We start from the raw sequence: 23,230 nt of genomic DNA on the forward strand, positions 1-23,230 counted from the left end.
GTCCAAACTAGTTAACCAGTGAGGTCATAAATGTATACTAGTAAACTAGTTCAAGACAAAATTCACACTAGTCAACTAGTGGCGCAGAATTCAAATTAGGAGGCGGAGAATCCTGGAAATTGAGGCTTTCTATTGGCTCTCTATGTCTAAATAGAACATGACAACCAATCACAGTGCAGACTTTCACAAAATCCCACCCACAACATTTGCATGTGGCACACAAGTTAACATGCTGGCAAAGGTACTCTAGCTAGTAAACTAGTGGCTTCAGTGTGACACTTACATGTAAACTAGTGAAGGCAGAACTGCTCACTAGTTAACTAGTGAAGACACAAATGCCCACTAGTTAACTAGTGAGGTCTAAAAAGTGTCACTAGTTTACTAGTGTGCACCAAAACGCCCACTAGTGAACTAGTAATGGCAAATTCCATTCGACTAGTTAACTAGTGAGGTGCAAGAAGTGTCACTAGTTTACTAGTGTGCCCCAAAATGCCCACTAGTTAACTAGTGAAGGCCATTGCAGCCCCACTAGTTAACTAGTGATATGCCAAAACGCTCACTTGTTAACATGGAAAGGCCAAAATGCCCACTAGTTTACTAGTGAGGGTGTTGTGGGCCTTACTAGTTAACTAGTGGCATGCATATTTTGTTCACTAGTTAACTAGTTACACCTAAAAACCCAAACAAGCGGACCGTTTTTGTCAACTCGTTAACTAGTTGAACAATTTAAGACTCACTAGTTTGCATGTGTAGCAGTAAAGCAGCTCACTAGTTAACCAGTGCGCATAACACACACACTAGTGGCTGTTTTTGGGGCTATCTAGTTTACTAGTGATGCAAAAGGTACTCTTACTAGTTAACTAGTGACACATTGGCCTTCACTAGTTAACTAGTTGACATGTTTGGCCTTACTAGTTTACTAGTAATGGAACAGGACATGCTCACTAGTTAACTAGTGAGCATATCTGCATTATTAATGCCTTTCACTAGCTTATAGAGGGCATTTTGAGCCTTACATGTTAGCTAGTGAGGACAAAACATTGTCCATAATGAACTAGCAGGAGAAAAATGCCATTCACACTAGTAAACTAGTTGAATTTGAATAAATACACAAACGGCTGGCATTTTGTGCAACTAGTTAACTAGTGGGATGTAACATTGTCCCACTAGTTAACTAGTGTGCAATGCCGCACTTGCATGCAAATGAAGAAGGCGGAACAAAGATTTTGATTGGTCCATTTAGGACTCAGAAACCTAGAAAACATGGCTGACTTCGTCCAGGCTGTTCTAAGAGCAAACTTTTATAAACTAAGATCGTTTGAGCATAAAAGTATGTTTTGATAACATGTCTAGCAGGGCAGTCAAAAGTAGCCGGTCAACGGCGGCAAATCGCCGTCTAAGCAGCTCCTGCCGCCGCATACATTTCCCCGATTATACATCCTAAAAATCACCTTTGCATCTGTCTCCACTGAGGGCAACATTAACGAGTGATTAGGTTCCTTGTTCTAACCGAGATGCTACTTTTCCGATCAAAACACAGACCGGTGTTATGCGGAAGACCAGACGTGCATCTACACAGCCAGTGTGATGCCTTTGCGAGCGTCAGAAAGCTATGGTGCATTCAGGAGCATGGGACATTTCAAACTTACAAGGAAAGAGGCATAAAACGGAAAAGAACTTAACTCATACAGTAATATTTATCCAGAAACAGTGTGGGCTTTCTTACAATACTGAATGCTCTATAATTATGTTTCTGATATTTTTTAATTATGAACATCTGTTAGCTTTTTATTCTGAAAAATCTATAATATTACATATAATATAATATAATATCACTGCAGCAAATTATCAAAGTTTTTCAGGGAATGCATTTTGTGTTCGTCTCTAGAATCCTCGCGGATGATATGATAGCGTGTGTGTGATGAGTGCAAGTGAAATTAAACTGAGATAAGAGATTTCAAAAGAGCGATATGAAATAAATTCAACATGTAAATTCAATTTCATATTCTTACCCTGTATTTTTATCATAAAAATTCGACTTTGTTCGTGAAGAAATGTTACAATCGTTTTTAGAAAAGAACTGTGAATAATAATAATAAGATGAATAGACCTCACCTAATCTGATCTGTTTTACGTGGTGCTAGTAATTCAAATTCAACTAATTTTATGCAAATGGAGATTACCTTACCTTGTTAAAACATGATGATAACATCATGAGAAAAAAATAATGTTTTAAGAATAATAATAAAAAAAATACAGGTTGTTTTTGAAGAATTGATCATTCACTTCTTTTTTTGCCTTTTATTCAATTTGAAACATGCACTCTGACTCTATTGTTTAAATAATCACCTGTCTTGAAAGCTTCCAAAATACAGGACTGTCTCAGAAAATTAGAATATTGTGATACATTTTTTTATTTTCTGTAATGCAATTAATAAACATGAAATGTCATACATTCTGGATTCATTACAAATCAACTGAATTATCACAAGCCTTTTATTGTTTTAATATCGCTGATTATGGCTTACAGCTTAAGAAACCCAAATATCCTATCTCAAAATATTAGAATATCGTGAAAAAGTATACTAGTAGGCTGTTCAACTAATCACTTGAATCACTTGAGTCTAATTAACTCGAAACACCTGCAAGGGTTTCCTGAGCCTTGAAAAACACTCAGCTTGGTTCAGTAAACTAAATCACAAGTATGGGGAAGACTGCTGATCTGACTGCTGTCCAGAAGACCATCATTGACACCCTCCATCAGGAGGGTAAGACACAAAAAGAAATTTCTCAAAGAGCAGGGTGTTCACAGAGTGTAGTTTCAAAGCACATTCACAAAAAGTGAGTTGGAAGGGGGAAATGTGTCAGTAAACGCTGCACAACCAAGAGAGGTGACCGCAGCCTTAACAGCATTGTGAAGAAGAGCCGCTTCCAGAATTTGGGGGAGCTTCAAAGACAGTGGACTGAAGCTGGAGTCCAGGTATCAAAAGCCACTGTTCACAGACGTGTCCGGGAAATGGGCTACAATAGCCGTATTCCCATGGTCAAGCCACTTCTGAACTCAAGACAACGGAAAAGGGGCTGACTTGGGCTATGAAAAAGAAGCACTGGACAGTTGCAGAGTGGTCCAAAGTCCTCTTTTCAGAGGAAAGCAAGTTTTGTATGTCATTTGGTAGTCAAGGCGCCAGAGTCTGGATAAAGGCTGGAGAGGCGCAAAATCCAAGTTGCTTGAAATCCAGTGTGAAGTTCCCACAGTCAACGATGGTTTGGGGAGCCATGTCAGCTGCTGGTGTTGGTCCACTGTGTTTCATCAAGTCCAGAGTAAATGCAGCTGTGTACCAAGAGACTTTAGAGCACTACATGCTTCCATCTGCTGAAAAGCTCTATGGAGATGATGATTTCATTTTCCAGCATGATCTGGCACCTGCCCACAGTGCCAAAACCACCAGTAACTGGTGTACTGACCATGGCATTACTGTCCTTGATTGGCCTGCCAATTCCCCTGACCTGAACCCCATAGAGAATTTGTGGGGTATTGTGAAGAAGAAGCTGAAAGACACCAGACCCAACAATGCAAATGAGCTAAAGGCCGCTATTGAAACATCCTGGGCATCCATAACACCTCAGCAATGCCACAGGCTGATTGCCTCCATGCCACGCCGCATTGATGCAGTAATCTGTGCAAAAGGATTCCCAACCAAGTACTGAGTGCATTAATGGACATTTTCAAATGTTTGATTTTGTTTTGCTGTTATATTTTTTTTTACTTGGTCTGAGGAAATATTCTAATATTTTAAAATAGGATTTTTGAGTTTTCTTCAGCTGTACGCCATAATCAGCGATATTAAAACAATAAAAGGCTTGCGATATTTCAGTTGATTTGTAATGAATCCAGAATGTATAACATTTCATGTTTTTTAATTGCATTATAGAAAATAAAGAACTTTATCACAATATTCTAATTTTCTGAGACAGTCCTGTACATCAGGGAGACTCTATTTTTCAAAATTCTTCCCTCTGGGGCTCGGGCAGTGGCACCGGCATAAGTGCACCCTCCTACCTGATAGTGTGTGGCCGGCTACTGTAAAAAAGTTTGACTACCCTGGTCTAGTGACAAAGTTATGGTGTATTGCTGTAATCTTCATTCAGTTAATGTGTACAATCTTTAGTTTTTCAGTTATTAGTCTGAAAATAGCGATAAAACTGGAGGCATTTGTTTGCAACAAAACGTTTCAGTACCTTGAACATTAATGATAGCTTTGCCCATGCGGCAAGACTAGCTCAAGTGGTTAAGCAGCGGGAGATCATTTGGGAGACCAGGGTTCAATTCCTTAGAAGTGCATGATGTTTTTTTCTTGATCTTTGAGCTTTTAATTACTTTTGAAACCATGTGCAGTTAATGTGTACAATTTTTTGTTTTTCGGTTATTAATCAGAAAAGTAAAACTGAAATGGATGCATTTATGTCTGTGGTTGCCTAGCAGCAATAAACAAAAGAACAATATAGGCTATCATTGATCGCTGTTTGGATCAAGAGGTCACTAGGTAAAGCATGGGTTTTCCCTGTTATTATTAAAAAACATTTCGACAGAATATGAGATACTTTTGTGATACTCTTTTTAATCACCCTTTTGTCAAGGGTTCTGATTTGTCGGTGTTCAAATCACGCACAGGAAGTGCACAGTTTTACCGCCATTTAGTGCTACAGTTACACATGTAAGACCAGCGTTAGCCTAGTCAAGTGCGGACGACACAAATTTGTTCACATTAGGCCTACCGCTTATCTACTACTGGACTTATGAGCCAAACAGAGGAGGAAGCTCCCGAGAGGGGTAGGGGTGGGGGTTGTCAATGTCATAAACCGAGTTTGGAAAGCACTTGAGGTTGCAAGGCAGGAGTTATCATCATCACAGGAGGACAACATGTTGAGAAATACAAGAAGCATTTTTCGGAGATGAAGACGTCTAGGTCCAACGGGTATGAATACTTTTTATATTTGCATTTTATAATGACTACACTGGCGGAATATTTGAACATAATTAAATTGGTTGGCTCATTTGAATACAAGGTGGCTAATGGGTTCTTTGCAGTTGGTTTTATCTTAGGTGAAATAACATCCTGTAGGCTAATGACTTTATTAAGTCATTATTACTAATGACTAGGGGCACCCATCAGGACCTGATTGCGAGGCTATGAACAATAAATTTACATATATGGGTGGGATTCTTACATGATACCCAATAGGAGTCTTCTACCCACCCTCTCATTAGAATATGCATAATGATCGTTTCAGGCACTAGTTAACTAGTGAGCTGCTTTACTGCCACACATGCAAACTAGTGAGACTTAAATTATTTACTAGTTAACTAGTGGACAAAAACGGTAAGCTTGTTTGTGTTTTTAGCTGTAACTAGTTAACTAGTGAACAAAATATGCATGCCACTAGTTAACTAGTAAGGCCAACAACACCCTCACGAGTAAACTAGTGGGCATTTTGGCCTTTACATGTTAACAAGTGAGCGTTTTGGCATATCACTAGTTAACTAGTGGGGCTGCAATGACCTTCACTAGTTAACTCGTGGGCATTTTGGGGCACACTAGTAAACTAGTGACACTTTTTGCACCTCTCTAGTTAACTAGTCGAATGGAATTTGCCATGACTAGTTTACTAGTGGGTGTTTTGGTGCACACTAGTAAACTAGTGACACTTTTTAGACCTCACTAGTTAACTAGTGGGCATTTGTGTCTTCACTCGTTAACTAGTGAGCAGTTCTGCCTTCACTAGTTTACATGTAAGTGTCACACTGAAGCCACTAGTTTACTAGCTAGAGTACCTTTGGCCAGCATGTTAACTTGTGTGCCACATGCAAATGTTGTGGGTGGGATTTCGTGAAAGTCTGCACTGTGATTGGTTGTCATGTTCTATTTGGACATAGAAAGCCAATAGAAAGCCTCAATTTCCAGGATTCTCCGCCTCCTAATTTGAATTCTGCGCCACTAGTTGACTAGTGTGAATTTTGTCTTGAACTAGTTTACTAGTATACATTTACGACCTCACTAGTTAACTAGTTTGGACAAAGGATGCATTAACTAGTTAACTAGTGAGCCTACTGCCATCACCTAGCTAGCTAGTAAGCCATTCATGGTTCACTAGTTTACTAGTTACATTGACCTACTGCAACTAGTTAACTAGTGAGGTGTTTTGCCTTCACTAGTAAACATGTGCACATTTTTGGCAGTCACTAGTTAACTAGTGAGACCCAAAAGCCTTCAACTAGCTGACTGGTATGCATTTTGGCCTTTACTAGTTAACTAGTGGACATTTCTGGCTCTCACTAGTTAACTAGTGAAGCTCAAATGTGTTCACTAGTTAACTAGTGGGCATTTATGCTGTCACTAGTTAACTAGTGTGCACAAACATGGCTCACTAGTTAACTAGTTGACAAAATGGCCTGATATCAAGATATCAGAATAAATGCTCAAGCGGCTGGCCAAATTACATAGAAGTAAACAAGTGGGAATTTGACATTCAGTAGTCAGCTAGTAAACATTTTTGTACCGTACTAGTTGACTAGTAATATATAGAAGTCTTTAAACTAGTTAACTAGTGGACATTGCAATGTCCACTAGTTAACTAGTGAACATGCAGAGCATTACTAGTTAACTAGTAAGATATGAAAAATATGAACTACTTAATTAGAGAGAATTTGGGCCTTACTAGTTAACTAGTGGGCATTTTGGCTGTCACTAGTTAAGTAGTTCACACAGAAATGGCTCACTAGTTAACTAGTGGGCAGAAATGGCTTGCATGTACATGACTATTATGCCTGATATCAAGATATCAGAATAAATGCTCAATCGGCTTTCCATACTACAGCAACTCTGGAGGAGCTGCCGATATCTACAGCTCAGGTGGAAAACATCAACAACTATAAGTTATGCTCTATACAAATTTCCCTTTTCTGGAAGAGTTGCAAGATTGTAGATTTTCTGTTAGAAAACCATATGAAGCCTGGTTTAATGTTTGGGGATATAACAAACGTGTGCTCTGGTAGATGGGAATATTTTTGGTATTTTTAGCCTACGTGCATGTCAGAAAACCAAAACCATAAACACAACAACGGCATCATGTCGTGAAGGTGCCTCTTTTTGCTCTTGATAAGTTGATAAAAAGACAGATGACAGTTAAATAAGGAGTAATCATGGAGGACAACTAGTTAGAAACTGCAAAAGACTTGAAATTGAAGATGTTTACCTTTCAATGGGACCATGATCCTGAAGACATACATAGCCAGGGCTACAAATGGAGTTGATTTGACCAAAGCACATATTGCACACATTGAGTCAGAACTTGGATTTTAAAATGACACTGCTCTAAAGTTCCAACTTTGAAAACCAGTGAGATTTGATAAGTTTTGTAATCAGTGACCATGCTAACTATTATCAACAATAGGAACCAAGAACAAGGAATGTTCAAGGAATGTTCATTCAAAAAAAGTTGTATACTGGTACTACTTTGATAAATAAAAACCTTCTAAAGGGTTTGTAAGATTCTCTGACTTCCCTACCTGCAATATCAACTTTATGGGGTTTTGTTTGTGTATTTTTCTAACTTGAGACTTTACATTTTCAAATTCCCATTAAAATTTAACATATAATTAAACAGCATCGATTAAAGCTGCAGTAGGGACTTTTGAGACTCCCTACTGCTCAGCCTGAAAAATTGAACAAGCACACCTTACAGGTCCATCCGTCCATAGCTCCTCCCCCACAGCAGAGTCTACCGTGCTGCTCCGATGTTTACCTGTCTTTGCTGTCTGAACAGGTGTCACTCCAGATGTTGGCAGTTTTCCTGTAAAGCAGGTTGTTTCGCTACCATTTCTCAACACAGCTGGAGCCCATTTACAATCTTGAGCTTGAAAAGATGCGTCCTGTGAGGGTTACACAAGACACTCCTCCTGGCTCTGATTGGTTGTTTCACACCGGGAGCGACATATTTCTGCAAATTGCTGCAGGACCACCGGGAGGAGCCAGAGGTGCTTGATTTTTTTTCCACAGACTATCTGCCTCACATTTTACTGTTAGGACAAAGAGTTTTAACAAATATGTAAAAATACATTCGAGAGTTACCAACTGCAGCTTTAAACAATCATGCAAAAACAAATGGATCAGAAGGGTTTTTTGTTCTTGTTTTCTGTTCATGATGTAACCCAGCTAAATTAAAAACAACTCTTGCTGTATTACTGTCTCTTAGTGTCATTAGAAAATCAGTTTAACGCTATACAACTTTAAACACTAGACGTATTTTCTTTTTATTACAGAAATTGGGTCAATAACATCTCTACTAAAATAAGAAATACATAAAGCAGCTTTCTAATGATGTTGTCCATATGGGTCCACATTTATAAAAAGGAATAATCCTTCCCAATGTTACAAAAAAAAATGTTTAATGTAGCCACACACCACAATTTCAATACAACTGCTGGGACCTATATGCACTCACACCTTATATCATTTTAACAAAAAAGCCTTCAAAAAGTTAAGTCATCTACCATTTGATTCACATTACATTTCGTATTTTATGTAGTTTACTTCACCGATGTACTGTCATATACACAACACAAGTTAAGCACAATACCTTTTAACCAAACTGAAGGAGTTAGCTCTACTATCTGTTCCTGAGATATGGGTCATGTGTTTTATTTAGACTAGCTATTAACTCGAAATAAAGAATGTAGCAGATCAGCGTAATCCGACTGTGCATGTTATTAAAGAGAAGGAATTGTTGACGCTTGATTCCTAAAAGACTGGGCCTGTATCTTCTTGACAGGGACCGGAGGTCAGCACAACATTATCCAACCCTATTTCGCCTCCAATGCCGTTCCCACGCTGAGCTTCAAAGATGATCTGAAAGACATTGAACAGTGCCGTTGGATCAGTTATGCTTTAGCACGCCCTCAGTCAGCTAAAAATGATTTTATATCATTTTAAACTACAACAATCACGACAACTCAAACACATGATGTGGAATTTGTGTACAGCTGTTGAAGACACTTTCTTTGTTATGGCATAAGAAAAAAAAAACTGTATCCTGTACAGAAACTTGACTCACAGACTGTGGGGCCTCCTCCTTCCAGGCTACGGTGAGGAGTTCTGTCTGCCAGCTCTGGTTTCTGCTTTGGCTCTGCTCCCACACGGGGTAAACGTTGTTGTCCAGCAGCACCCTGAGCGAGCCCACGTCATGACCCACCACACGGTAGTCAAAGGTGAGGCAGAAGCTGCCGTGATGGGCTCGGTCGCTGAGAAGCAACTTCAGCTTCGCCACGTCTTCTCTGCCGCCGAGCAGCCCACTCAAAGCCATGTAGTACTCACCACCTGGGAGGATTTAATTATGTATTAGAAGCCGTATCCAAACGGGCAGGATATATTTCAGGACACAATTTCGTCACCATGTTCATGGTATGCCACAGTCCAGTCCATGTCATCGGTCTTGTCTTGGACCCATTCACATGCTCCTTGGTCAAAGTTGCAGTCCAGGAAATATTCTAGTTGGGGAAAAAATTAAAACGGTTTGACATGTTTACAATCAGCTACCTAAATATGTTATTTGTTGTGTCTAAAAACATGTATATGATTACCTTCTTGAGGTGGCTCAATGTGGATTTCTTTGACTTCTGTGGCTGGGCCGAATACTGACTCAAAGTCCTCTGAGACTGAAGTTAGATAACAAAAAAAAAAAAAAAAAAACAGTGAGAAAGGTTTATCCATAGATTTTCAGACTATGAAACATCCAGTTAAAAGGTTTTGATTTGATTACATTTTTTACAGGAAAGTTTGAGTTAGCTTTTTTTCCCCCTTGGGGTTTTGCCAGGTTGTTGCGGTCAGTATTTTCCCTGAACTAAAAATCAGTCTGATAGGTCACAGTACTGAAAACAGAAGCAATCGGATAAAGGAGATTTAAGCTAAGATCTACTTACTCTTTTTATATCAGTTTCAAAGCATAAAAAACAACCCAATCACTGCATCCCAAACCTTTATAGCGTTGTCCTTTTTGTATCAAATGGTAATTAACACAGAAGTCTTTGGTTATTTTTGCACTGATGTTTGTATTTTTCTGTGCTGTAACTAGTAGTATTTGGGCTATACAAAAAAAAAAAAAAAATCAGAAAATCACCATATTAATGCTTAATGCAGTCTTGATTTAACAGTCAATTAGGATTCTGTCTTGAGATAACCTTTTTGTAGAGCAAAACTGCCCTGGCACATGAAAGCAACCAGCGTCTCTATATGCTCAACTGTGCAGCCCCAGTCTTCATGTAGCTCTAAGCCGGTGGTTCTCCAATGTTTTTTGTTATGCTCCATTGAAGAATGAAAACATTTCAGCACCCCTCCCCCCCATCCCAACAAAATCGGTCAAGAATGTAACATTTATTGTTTATCTTTTAATGCATGTAAGCCACCGCTCTGAAGATCAACCAGAATCCCTTTTACATTTTAAACCAGTTAAAACATTTTACAACAACGGTTTCTAACAACTGCAATTTTTCAATATCTCCACATTTGACAAACTGTATAATATTAACAGCAGTGTATAAAAGTTTTTTTAGCGTGACGCATCCCTGCAGTCAAAACACAGCATAAAATACTACCGTTTTCACTGGCTGCAGGCGCAGTACTTTCACTCCTTGGAACAAGAGAATGTTACTTTTGGCTTGATGTGAACTTCACCAGCTCAAAATATGGTGAAAACAATAGCATGCCATTAATATTAAAAACAAAATACAGTTACATTAAGTTTTATATTATTTCAGGAGTTTATATGTATATTTTTGTACACAGAAATTCACAGCTGAGCAGTTGCATTGAGGATTACTGATAATCCCTTGCCATTGTTAGACCACTGACTGCAGGCACAGACCGAACAGCAGATGGTGCTGTTGTCCAGTTTTACCCACTAAGGATGATTAAGTCTTATTTTAGTGTAATTAAGTACATTTCAAAGAGAAAATTACAAAAACTGCTGATAATGCTCATGAACCTGTCCGTCTTGAAGCTTCCAGATAACTTTGTCATATGTTCCTTAATTTATTTTTGCACAAAGTGGTTATTGCTAAGCCCTATAGTTCTCCTTCATCTTATGACCCCTCCATCTTGGTCACCTGCCCAGCTTTCTTTGATCAATAGGAGCCTGTTTCCCTTTCCTGGGGTTTAAAACATTTCACAGCACTGAATCTGCTCTTTTTAGGGGTCTTCATGAGATATTTTTAGCGGTGCATTCTGGAAACTGTGTTTTGCTTGTACTTTTAGAATTGACGGCTTCTTATGACACAATGGATCATAACATTCTCATCTCCAGACTGGAGCAGAGGGTACGTGTCACTGGCTCAGCCCTACAAAACACAATGCTTCTGTTCAGCCTCTACGGAATGGATGACACTGAACTTCCTTAATTTTAATGAAAAAAAGATAGAGGTCATGCTTTTTTGTTAAATCCAGTGGCTCCAGTTGTCTCTCTTCCTTTTCCTTTTCCCTTTTGGCCCTGTACGAAAAATCCATTATCACTTATTAAGGTTTTAAAAACGGACCCCAGCCTTAAACTTGCCTCACATGTCAACACTGTGCTTAAGTCCTCTTTCTGAGTTGAGGCGGCTGTCAGAAATCAAGCCCCGTCTGTCTAGACACCACTTAGAGACACTGATCCATTCTTTTATCACTTCATGCCTGGATTATTGTAAACTCTCTTTTGATTGGGATTAGACAGGCCTCCCTATTATGTTTACAGATGATTAAAAATTACAGCTGCACAACTGGTACAAGCTAACAAGAGCACATAACTCTGGTTTCAGCATCCCTTTTCTAGCTTGCTAATCAGTTTCAGATCCATTTGAAAATTACTGTATTTGTTTTATAGTCTCTTAATTGTCTTGCCCCTTCTTATTGGTCTGAGCTGCTTCACCCAATTAATCATCAAATGCTTCAGACGACCCTGAATACATTTTATAAATCCAGAGAAGAATTCTGTAGTTTTGGCTCTTGAAGTGTGGAATAAGCTGGTGTTGCTGTTAGTTGATGCTGCACATATTGCTGTTTTGACATTTCGTTTAAAAAGGCACTTTTTCTCCCTGGCTTTTAACCCAGTGTGAGCTGTCATATGTGTCGTAATCCTTACCATTTGTTTTCACTTGTACTGTTTTAAATTTTCTATTGCTCCTATGCATGAAGTTAAAGCTTTTTCATTGTTTTATTCCCGTTTTCTCTTTTACAATTTTAGTACACATCTTTGATCAACTGTTATGTTGTTGCTTTTTAGGTGCTTTAAAAATAAAGTAGTTTGGTATGGTAAAAAAACATAAAAGTTCAAGATACGTAAAACGCTGAGTCGACCGTTAAAGTATTGTGATTTAATCAAGCAGCTTAGCACTATTTTCTGCACTTCAGTTATCTGTTATAGTTATTTTTAACCAGGCAAATGAATAGGTTTATAAAAACAATAGTAAATAAAAAGTGTAAGTGAGTGTAAAGCTTAACAGATTAATTAATAAAATCAGCACTCATTCTCCAGTCATTATATTTAAGCCCTGCTCTTTGACAAGGTTTTATAATTAATAAAAATTGTAGAATTTATTTTGCTCCTCATACTAACACAGTTTTACTAAAAGAAAGTTCTGCGTTTGCTTGTGAGTTTTACAGAGTGATAGAAAGTGGTTTAAACTTTAAATGACAAAGGCAGTGGCGATCTCTGTTGGGGTGGGGCGCACAAGCATCATATGTGGAAACATAATCAATGTCTCTACCAGTTCGACCCTAAAAAAGCTTTCTGTTTTCAATTCACTTTATTATGGCTGAATAGTACTTTGTCTGCTTTCACTGCACCAAGAATTCCTACGTACCTATGTGTACATTACATTTGGCCAATGAACCTCCTTAATAGGGGCGACTGTGGCTTAATGGGTCGAGTAGTCATCTGGCAATCAGAAGGTTGTGGGTTCAATTCCAGCTTCCCCTTGCCACATATCAATGTGACAAGACACTCCTCTAAGCAAGGCACTCAACCCCAATTTGCCTACCGAGCTGCATCTCAGTGTATGGTGAGCGTTGGCCTAGTGGTTAGAGCAGCACACTTGCACACAGAGAAGAATGCAAGTACCCAGTTCAATCCCCAGCGCCTGCACTCTGGGTCCCTGAGCAAGCCCCTTAACCCCAGGCACCACACATGGCAGCCCACTGCTCCCCAAGGGTTAAAAGCAGAGAAGAGGAAGAGGCCCAGGGCCTCTTTTTTGCCAGAACCACCCTGGAAATAGGGTTAATGATTGCAAGTTTTTAAGAAAAAAGGTTTCTGTAAGTAAATATTTCTACAAAATAAGTAAAGGATTTCAGACAAAGCCATCTTCTTCTTGAGCTTCCCAAATCAAGATCTTAATCTTGATTTGGGTAAAACGGGGCTTTTAACCAACAGGTGCAGACCTGTCCTCCTTTTGCTATATTGTCTTAAAATGTGGTTACAGCTTTAGCTTAGAACCCCCCCCCCCCCACCCCACCCCTCCCAAGCTGCCGCAGCAAACCACCCCCCGTGAAAAGCAGCCCTTTGAGACTCAGACGAGTGACGGCTGGGGTTATTGAACCTGCTCAGCTCAGAGTGGAACCGGTGTTAGAGAGGCCTCGAGTGCTGATGACAGGCTTTTCCTACTGGGAGGCAAGTCTTTTAGCACAACAGCTGTTTGGGGGAAAACATAATAGAAGGCTTGTGGGGGCTTTAAAACCTCCCTTCCCCTCAACAACCCCCAGCGCTAGAAAGCATGCACAGGCCAGAAGAGTAAAAAAATTCCTCCCCGGAGGGGATGGATGTCTCGGGGCTTGCCTCCTCTTGTTATCTTAGGTTTAACACAGAGACTTGTGTTTTCACAAAGATTAAGGCAGGTGGTGAAAGGCAAGGCAGTTATCAGGTTTCTAAGTGAAATAAATGCCATGAAATGACCTCGTCGCTTCATAAATTTATATTCAATAAACAGGAAGACAACTCTATCAGTTCAATGTTGCTTGTGCATGTTGTTTGTGTCTTTATTTAGTTTCTAACAAATAATGGAGTGCAAGGGGAGCAAAACCTTTTGCAATCAGGTTAAAGATGACAGTTCTATGGAATGAATGCTGTGCTTTGCAAAAAGCAGTCGTACCGTTTGAACTTCTTTACGTTCTGTCACATTACAGACAGCTTGATAGATCAACACTAAGCAGGATGTGGAAGGAAAAATGATATACAGTTTTTTTTTTAATCAAAAATAAAAACCTTAAAAGTGTGATGCACACTTGGATCTTACTCTGATCAATCCAATCTAGTGATCAATAATCCTCATGAAGTCACCTAAAAGGTAATTAGAAGCCCTGTTCACAGCAAGCACTAACATGGATCCCTTAGGGGTTTCGATCGTGTCCAAATAGAGCTGCAGACAGATAAAAACACACACAAGAGGCATTGCAGACAGTTTTGCCCACAGCACCTTAAAGGGATAGTGTGTAACTAATTTGGCTTTTAATTAGCAAAAATCAAGTATTGCTTTTAAAAATACATATTCTCGCAAGGTCTAATAACCTCACATCAAAAATGAAAGTGTTTTCAGCTTATCAGTTTATAAACACATAGTTGTCGGTGCACCCTCTGGGAGGCGCCATGCGGCGGCGCTATTTCTGATTTTAGGGACCAAACGTCAGCCTTGTGTGTTTTCCCTGTCTGTCTTTTATATGAAGACGCGCTGGCGTTGGAGGAAGAGAATAAAACAAGCAAAGATGACCGTAGATCATTCTATTTGTCGTTTTCTGTTAAAATAGAGGACCATCCTTACTCTTTTCCACATTAAGAAAGAAACCAAGAAAAAAAGAAGTAGTAACCGGGAGAAAAAGAGTGTCTATATCGGCTACCAGGTATAGACATTTCAAGAGGGAGCGAGGACTCAGAGCTGATGTAGAGGTTGCAGGCTTTCTGCTGGACTGGTAAGTTAATTCAATATAACAGTGAAGTTTATTTTGGTATTATCTTAGAAGCAGGGCAGTGTAGAGCAGCAACTATTCTGTCCTCTCAGCAGAGACGGCTAGTTTGTTCGTCTTCTTTCTCTCCCTGTCATGGAGTATCTGTGTAGGCGGAGGGATATCAGCCGGCCCGTTCACTGTCTGTAGTGCAACAGCAGTTGCGGGTCTCTTTACTGGTGTTTAGTGTTGCTAATTTTAGAGCCCAAAAACAGCGACTGCACATTAATACAGTGTGAAAAACCATCTAACAATGACCGTTGACTGAGCTATTAGCTATTAGCAGTAGCTTGGTATCAAATACACGGAGAACATGTTGACATTGTCACATTTATCACACTCCACGACTTCTGTAGTAGTTAGCTCAGCGATGAGGTTGTTTGTAATTCATTTAGCGCACGACTAGATTGTGCACCAGTGTGAAAAAATCGTACACACTGGGGCTTTAAGAGTCCTGGGACACTTGTGTCCTAACGTAATCCCAAAATAAGGTCCCTTCTGGTAATCATTGAGTCTGGGTGGCTGAATCCATATTGAAGACCAAATTCTCAGATATGTATAAATTATGCAGTACTTTAACTTGGTTTATCACATACATTATTCTTCTACACTGAATCAATCCTTGCTGGGGGTCTTGAGGCTGGTTTACACGAACAGACATGCTCTTGGCTGGGATTTGAGCCTCAGAAGCTTCTTGCTTTGTGGCAACATTGACTGTGCCATCAGACACTGTATTCCAGAAAAGCAATATGTCTGTTGTGATGCTGTAAAGGAATATTCTGGAATATCTCTATTTCCAGTCTACAACTGGAACTTGTTTACGATCAGCAAACCTCACGGGCTGACTCAGATGTGTCCGTAAATTAATCCCGAGGAATAAACTCCCCTTTACTGCTTTTGATGTTCATTTCAGCTGCGGCTCATTGCGTTGAACCCATACCAAAATCTCTATCTCTGATTTATTACAGGACAAGCCCAGAGAAGACACTCACTGAAAACGTCTCCTCTTGGGTTGAGCTGGTTTTCTTCCTCTTCTTCCTCCCCCTTCTCTTCAGGAAGTTCTTCTTTTCTTTCCTCCGTTGGGGTCCCAACGTAGACCTCTCCATCATAGTCAAAAGGTTGATGGAGGACCTTAGGGGCCGGCGTCGCGACTGTTTCTGGGATGGCATTTTTTATGTCCTCGTTGCTAAACGTACCTCCCAGAATCTCCGGCCTCACCTGGGAGTCTGGGATGGCTGCAAACAGGAAGAGGAAGCAGAACAGACACATGGATCTGCAGTTAAGGATTAGTATTTCAGCAGGACTTGTTTGTTGTTTGTATGCATAATGCAGCTGCTGTCATCGCGACCTAGTTCCATGCAGCATTTTTTATTTTATTTAATTTTTTTACCAAGAAAGCCACTTTTCTACAAAAGCAGAACAAAAAAGAAACATGCAAAGTCTGCATGCAGATAAAGACCGGCTGCACGATTAACTCATGAACGGCAAACCTAAACTTGTGCTTTAAATGCAGAAGTGATTTCTCGCGTGAGCTCCGTCATGCTGGATGTTTCAAACAGTGGCTATTGTGGGCACACATTTCCAGCTGTGAGCAAGGCCGAGACAAATTGAACCAACATAAGCAAAGGAAGGGCAGCGCATGAAAATAATGCTCACAAGGCAAGGAGAGCACAGCTGAAGCTGGGTTCAATATAAATCTCACCATTGAGGGAATCGTCTGCACTGCCTTTGTCTCCATCCCATGACCTCTGATAAAATGGCTTAGCTATAAAAAATAAAGGCATCTTCATTTGCGCTGAAACCTCCTGCCTAGACAGTCTTCGTTTATTGTGATCTCGGGGCCCTAATTCAAAGAGCACAGCTTCGTCTTTCCTTCTCATTTTGCCCCGAAAGGAGCTGGTTACAGTGCATGTTTCATATTTACACAGATGTGTTTTCATTCTGAGTCTCCTAAAGTCTTTAAACATTGAGTGGAGTCCAAAAAGCAGGAAATTAACCTTGGCTGTGCTCCTGCTTGCTGATGGTTAAATAGTCCAGATGAAATGTGCAGCTGTAAAACTACTTCTGACCAATCCGACTCACTGCTTTGATCTGGAAAAGCCATCGCCCATGTGCTTCTCTCTTGCTTCCATACAATTTGAACTGCACCCATAAAGTGATTGTTTTTAAATATCGCCTCACCGGAGCATTCAAAGCCGTTGCCTCTGAAGCCAGGTTTGCACCGGCACCTGTACGAACCCTGAGTGTTCACACAGGCGGCATGGTGGCTGCACTTGTGGGTTTCATCTGCACACTCATCGAGGTCTGCAATCAGAAGAACCCTACTTGTACTTTCAAAAGCATCATTAATAGCAGATGTTTCACGTAAAAAAAAAAGAAAAACCCTGCAGACCCACCCACACAGTCATATTTGCCGTCGACGTATTTCAGGTCGAAGCCTTCCTGGCACTTGCAGTAGTAGCTGCCAAAGGTGTTCACACATTGTCTGTTGTACGGGCAGAGGTTCTTGCCAGTCATGCATTCGTCAATATCTGAAGAGAAATAAAAATCACAATACATTTAACTATAAAGGAAATATTATAAATTATACTATTTGTGCCTGAAAAAGATTTGTTACTGAATGTAACTCAAGCTAACTTAGTCATGCGAATGAAAACACCCGAAACAGTCATCACATTGAAGGTGTTCGTGTGGTGTGCGGACAAAGACCTGCTCCTCAACACCACCAACGCAAAAGAGGTCATCATAGACTTCAGGAGGACCAGGAGAACTTCAGCGTTCCCTTCTCTACATCAGTGGTGAGGAGGTAGAGCGAATAGACTCAGATTCTTCTGCACTTACATCACCAAGGGTCTAACATGGTCACTAAATGCAGCTGACTCGGTAAGAAGGGTCCAGCAGAGGATGTTCTGCCTGAGGAACCTGAAGCAGACTGGTCTGGCTCCACAGCTGGCTAAAAACTTTGCAAGAAGCTCCAGAGAGAGCAAACTCTGTCAGAGCTATACATTATGTTACATGAAGAGCTTGGTTCTGCAAAGAAAGCACTGCTTTCTGATCCCCTGTATGCACATACAGTATTTCAGTGATAACATTGCACAGAAACCTGAATTTTCTTTTTGTTGGCCCGCTGTGCGCCTCCAGGAATTCCCGAGAGCGTTTTGCTTCTCTTTGATCTGCGAGTGGAGATCTTCATCGTCCTGGCGATTACGAACGTTAGTCCTTAAAGTTTTTCCTCCGCTAAACGATGCCAAACTTTCTGAAACTCTAAAAAAAAAAGCCACAAGGCCAATACATTTCTGATTTATTTCAATTGCATTCCGGTGTAGATTTTAATGAGACGTTACTGATGTTGAAGCTTTTGAACGTACAGCAAGGCAAATTTGTTAGTGTCGTTGACCTCCTCATCTTGACGTGCATAATTCACATTTTATGTTTCATTTTTAGTTTCGTACAGTCACATAGTTATGGCTTTACTTCTGTTAAATGTATGACTGTAAATATCTCAACCTGTGGTTAATAACTGAATGTCTGGACTTGTTTTTTTCATCCTGTCTGAAGTAGGAGTACAGGGTAGAGTATAGGGTCAGTAACTCTCTCGTCAGTGGTGCACAGCACATCTGGGCTCTGTTGGTTTTTGGCATTATTTCAGAGTAAAAGCCTGCTTTTGCTGTCAAATTACTGCTGAACGAGCTGGATCAGGAGAAATCTTGAAATTAGGTCTTCCAGAACTGGAAGAGTAGTTCTGTTTTGGATTTTTGTGGTCTGTGGAGTCTGGCTCAATCACAACTCAAACCTATTTTATAAAGCAGTATAAAACCTAACTGCATAAATGATTTATGAGCCTGACAGTGAAAATAAGTTTCCCGTCTATGGGATCATTAAAAGGCAAAGTTATTCTCTTCCCGTTGCTTCCTTTGGAGTTGAATAATTCTCCGTGTTGTCCTGAACATGGCGGCTCACCTATGCAGGTTCTCTCATCTTGGCCGAGTTGAAGGCCGGCAGATGGACAGAGGCAGCGGATCTCCCCGTCTACTTCCTCACATCCGTACTGGCAGTGAGCAAGCGAGCACGTCCTGGAATCTACGGGCGTAGATAAGATGAACACATTAAGCCTCCCCTTCCGACTCTTACTTGACATTTGAAGAATACGGTAGGCGAGAGAAAGGTGCCGCATAAGGGAACTCACTGGCGCACGATCCATCAGACATCAGCATGTATCCGTTCAGACAGTAGCACTTGTAACTACCGTGAGTGTTCATGCAGCGATGCTCACAGGGGCGAGGTTTTAGGCCGCACTCGTTCAGATCTAAGGAAACAGGGGGGAAAAAAAGGAACACGTTTACCTTCAAGTTAAACCTTTGCTGAAATGAATTGGAAAAAAAAACCTTCCTCGCTGACAGGGCGTACCCACCTTGATTACACGTTTTTCCGGTGAATCCAGGGAAACACTTGCATTTGTTGGGGCCAACACACTCTCCGTGCTTGCAGCCGTGCTCACACTGAGCTGGTAAAACATTCAACATGGAGAAAACGCCACGGAACACCAGACATGTTAGCGGTCGCGGGAGGTGGACTGCAGTCAAACCACACAATTCTATTATGCAGGCATTTCCTCTAGATGTGGCGGTCCGGGACATTTTGATGAGAAGAACAACATTTGAGAGGATGAGGATCCATCTTACAGTACGTTGTAATACTACTCGCATCCCTTGAATCGTTCTACATTTTGTCTTGTTGCAACCACAGGCTTTGGTGTGTTTTACTGCTATTTTGTGTGATAGACCAACAAAATATTCGCGCACAACTTTGAAGCTGGAGATCATGGATGGTTTTCAAAAGTTTATTGCGCACTAAATAAAATCCAGTGCAACTGATTGCCTTCAGAAGTACTTAGTGAACAGAGTTCATGCTTACGCAATTGAAACTGTGAGCAGTTGTTCAGTGAAGGTCTTGGATGTTTGTTGGAGAATATTAGTGACCAGACAGCATCATCAACCCAGGAACAGACCAGACAGGTCAGGGTGAAAGATGTGAACAAACCTAATGCTGAGTAAGGTTATAAACCCATGAATCATATGGCTCAGATTATTATTCAATCCATCATTAGAAAAAAGAAAGTAGAAGAAAGACTGTAGCAGTAGCTCAAGCCTACAAAGACATTGTTGTCTACCCAAACTTAATGGCCAGGCAACATTACAACAGACAACAATTAATCAGAAAAGCAGCATGGAGGGCCGTGGTGACTCTGGAGGAGCTGCAGAGATCCGCAGCTCTTTTGGGAAAGGGGGCAACCACCAGTTGTGAACTCCACAAATCTGTTCTTTATGGAGGAGAGACAAGAAGAATACTGTGTTTGGAGTTTGCCACAAGCCTTTCAGGAAACAAAGCAAAGCAAACATGTGGAGGAGGGTGCTGTGGTCAGATGAGATCAAAACTTGAGGATTTTGCTTATATAGCAAATTCCAAATGTTGCAACCAACAAAAAAAAAAAAAAGCAACAAAAAAAAAACACACCATCACTTTAAACACACCGTGGTGGTGACAGCATCATGCTGATGCTTTTCTTCAGTAGGGACAAAGATGCTGGTCAGAGTTTTTAGGTTTAGATGGCGCTAAGCACCGGGCAATCCATGAAAACAGGACTTGTTAGATGTTGGAAAACACAAGACTGAGGCAAAGATTAACCTTCCAGCAAAGGGGCTACATAAAATTACGCGCCATACTTTTCGGAATGATTTTTTTTTTTTTTTGCAAGCAAATTTGAAAAGCATGAATCATTTCCTTCCGCATCACAATTATGCATTACTTCATATGTTGGTCCATCACGTATAGAATCCCAGTAAAATTCACAGTTTGTGATTGCACCTCAACAAAATGGGAACAAGTTTAAGGAGAATGGACACATTTGGAAGGTGCTGTCTTTCTTTTTTTACAGATTATATTATTAAATTTCATTTTCCTGAATTTGGAGATCCTACCCTCGCACTGGCCTTTATTGTTTTTTATCCAGCCATAGCAGCACTCCAGTCTCCTTCCATAGCGACAAACGCCTGGCTGGTTTCCACTGAGGACTTGGCGATGGTGCCTTTTTGGAAGAAGCAGTGACTGAAATGAGCAACGTATCTCTCATATTATTAATAATTACACAATAACACAGTGATGAAAGAACTGTTTTACCAAAGAACTCTTCCCTTCCCTAGATCCAAACAACATTCAGACACAATCAGCCCCCCTACAGAGTACGTTTTTACGGCATCTGTCTTTCATTAATACCCTGAAAACAAACAGCCAATAAAGAGTGTCCACACTTTAGCTTGTTTAAAGATAGACGCGGGGCTTCCTGTGGAGCAACAGCCAGCTGACAGGATGGAGAAAAGCACAAATTAGACACTCCCCAGGACGCATTAATATGGCATGCACAAGTTCATTTCCAACTCTACTTTGATCTTTGTGTGAGTTCTGGAGTCAAATGCATTTCTGGCGTTAAGTTATTCTCAGTGGCTGGGACGGGGTCGACATTAAACTTAAAATAACCCACAGTAAGCAAAGATTACATTGCAGAAATGTTTATTTTTTCTCTACCTATGACGTTAATGTGCCACTGATTAAATTAATGAGCGAATCAAAAAAAAGATAAATCTAAAGGCTGTGTCTTTCACCTTCATTATCATCACTTTAAAGCTTGAAGCCAAGCTCTAACACCCCAGATGTTTAGATGTGTGAAAAGCAGCTTGGGCTTCCCAAGGGACAGGAGGAATCTGAGACCGGACTTGAAATCAACAGGAATAGCCCACAGAGAAGGGGCTCCTCAGTGCGACAGGTGCCCTTCGGTTATTAACAGTTGCTGCGCCGCATTTAGAAGACACACACTCATCATCATCCGGTTGCAGGGACAGCATTTTAAACTTCACTTAAACAAAAAAAAAAAAAAGAAAACAAACCTTGAAATGCAAGCTGTTAATTTTTCTTCAATTTATGCTATTTTTCCACATCTCTCGTAAAAACATAAAATATCCCCAAAAATACATAAAATAGCATTTGATTAGTTTTTAATTACGATTATTTCTTGTCCGGCCATATATAGTTAACGTTAGCTGCAGATACTGGGGTTGAAACACAACAAACGTCCTTTGCCTTGTTGGTCGGACTTACCTGTAAGCTTCTGTTCTGCTGAAGGAGATGTTGAGCAGGATTAAAAATGTGCCGATCAAAGTAAACGGCTGCATGTCTGAAAGCTTCTGATCAGAGCTTGTTGCTTAGTTTCCCCAAGAGACTGACTTTTAAGTCAGGGAGTTCTGACTATCCCTGCCTGAAATACACTCTCATTAAATTCCTCAGACAGGATCACGTTGAGCTTCCACTCAAGGCACGCTGGAATTCATGTGCTTTCAGAGCAAAAACTCAACGTCTCCTTTATTCTAGGGAGAAAAAAAATAGTCCTTTTGTCCTTTCTTTTTGTGCTCCAGCTACTCTTTGTATCCCATAATTTGCTTCCCCTTCATCTCCTCTGAAATTCTGGAGGTGTGTTGACACTCTGTGAAATGACACTGCTCCGAGTATAGATAGGGGGTGACTTTTGGAGGTAGGAGTGGATTTGTAAGTGGGGGTGGGGATTTTGTTTGGGATTTTTTTTTTTTACTCCAATCCTTTACTGGGTCTGCTTGAAACTCAGGAAGAAAAGAGGATCCAGTTTTCCGCGTGTTGATTCCAGGATGACACCGTCTCTTGTGAAAGCTACGAGAACTTGAAAAACACGCATTGCCCAATAGTTTACCTTCAATGTGTTTAAAAATATACGTATATACATATAATTAGTTGCATCCTCTAATTGTGGAAGACAGAGAAACATGGTGTTAGCCGCTGCAGCACTCTTTGATGTCTTTCTCAGAGGTAACACATGAAGCTTGCCGTCTCACACATGTTTATTCCAGGTCCAGCCATAAAAGTGTTTAATGAGTTTGCACCCTTCTAAACACAGCTCCAACATCTGGCCCTGCTTGTTTGTTCACTCAAGAAATGAGCAAACCGTGATTCCTTGAGACCTGCAGGATTTACTGTGCATTGGCCGTAGAAACGATTATCTCTTTCATTTCCTGTCTGGAGATGTCAGCTCCTTTATTTAAACTCTGATCCATTTGGAGAGTCTCTGGGATGTTTGCTTTTTTTTGTTTATCTAGGTTCTACAAAGAGTCACCCATCCACACCAAACCACA

General features: G+C 40.5%; 1 protein-coding gene across 2 annotated transcripts; it reads right to left on the bottom strand.

Moving 5' to 3' along the window:
• Nucleotides 1-8,290: 8,290 nt before the first annotated feature.
• Nucleotides 8,291-22,572, bottom strand: egfl6 (EGF-like-domain, multiple 6). 2 transcript variants are annotated; one of them, XM_012873187.3, is made up of 13 exons: nt 22,170-22,572; nt 20,996-21,102; nt 19,429-19,521; nt 19,204-19,323; nt 18,978-19,097; nt 17,414-17,548; nt 17,199-17,321; nt 16,720-16,782; nt 16,010-16,252; nt 9,638-9,712; nt 9,449-9,544; nt 9,112-9,374; nt 8,291-8,906 (listed from the first exon to the last, which is right to left on the bottom strand). In XM_012873187.3, exons 1-13 carry the CDS (start codon nt 22,241-22,243, stop codon nt 8,799-8,801), a joined length of 1,620 nt encoding a protein of 539 aa, XP_012728641.2. In that variant the 5' UTR covers nt 22,244-22,572; the 3' UTR covers nt 8,291-8,798. The 2 variants fall into 2 exon arrangements, with proteins under 2 accessions (XP_012728641.2, XP_012728642.2); XM_012873188.3 differs by lacking the exon at nt 16,720-16,782.
• Between the last annotated feature and the right edge of the window lie 658 nt (nt 22,573-23,230).

Source organism: Fundulus heteroclitus, chromosome 7, assembly GCF_011125445.2.
Source record: "Fundulus heteroclitus isolate FHET01 chromosome 7, MU-UCD_Fhet_4.1, whole genome shotgun sequence".
In the NCBI taxonomy this organism is placed as follows: domain Eukaryota; kingdom Metazoa; phylum Chordata; class Actinopteri; order Cyprinodontiformes; family Fundulidae; genus Fundulus; species Fundulus heteroclitus.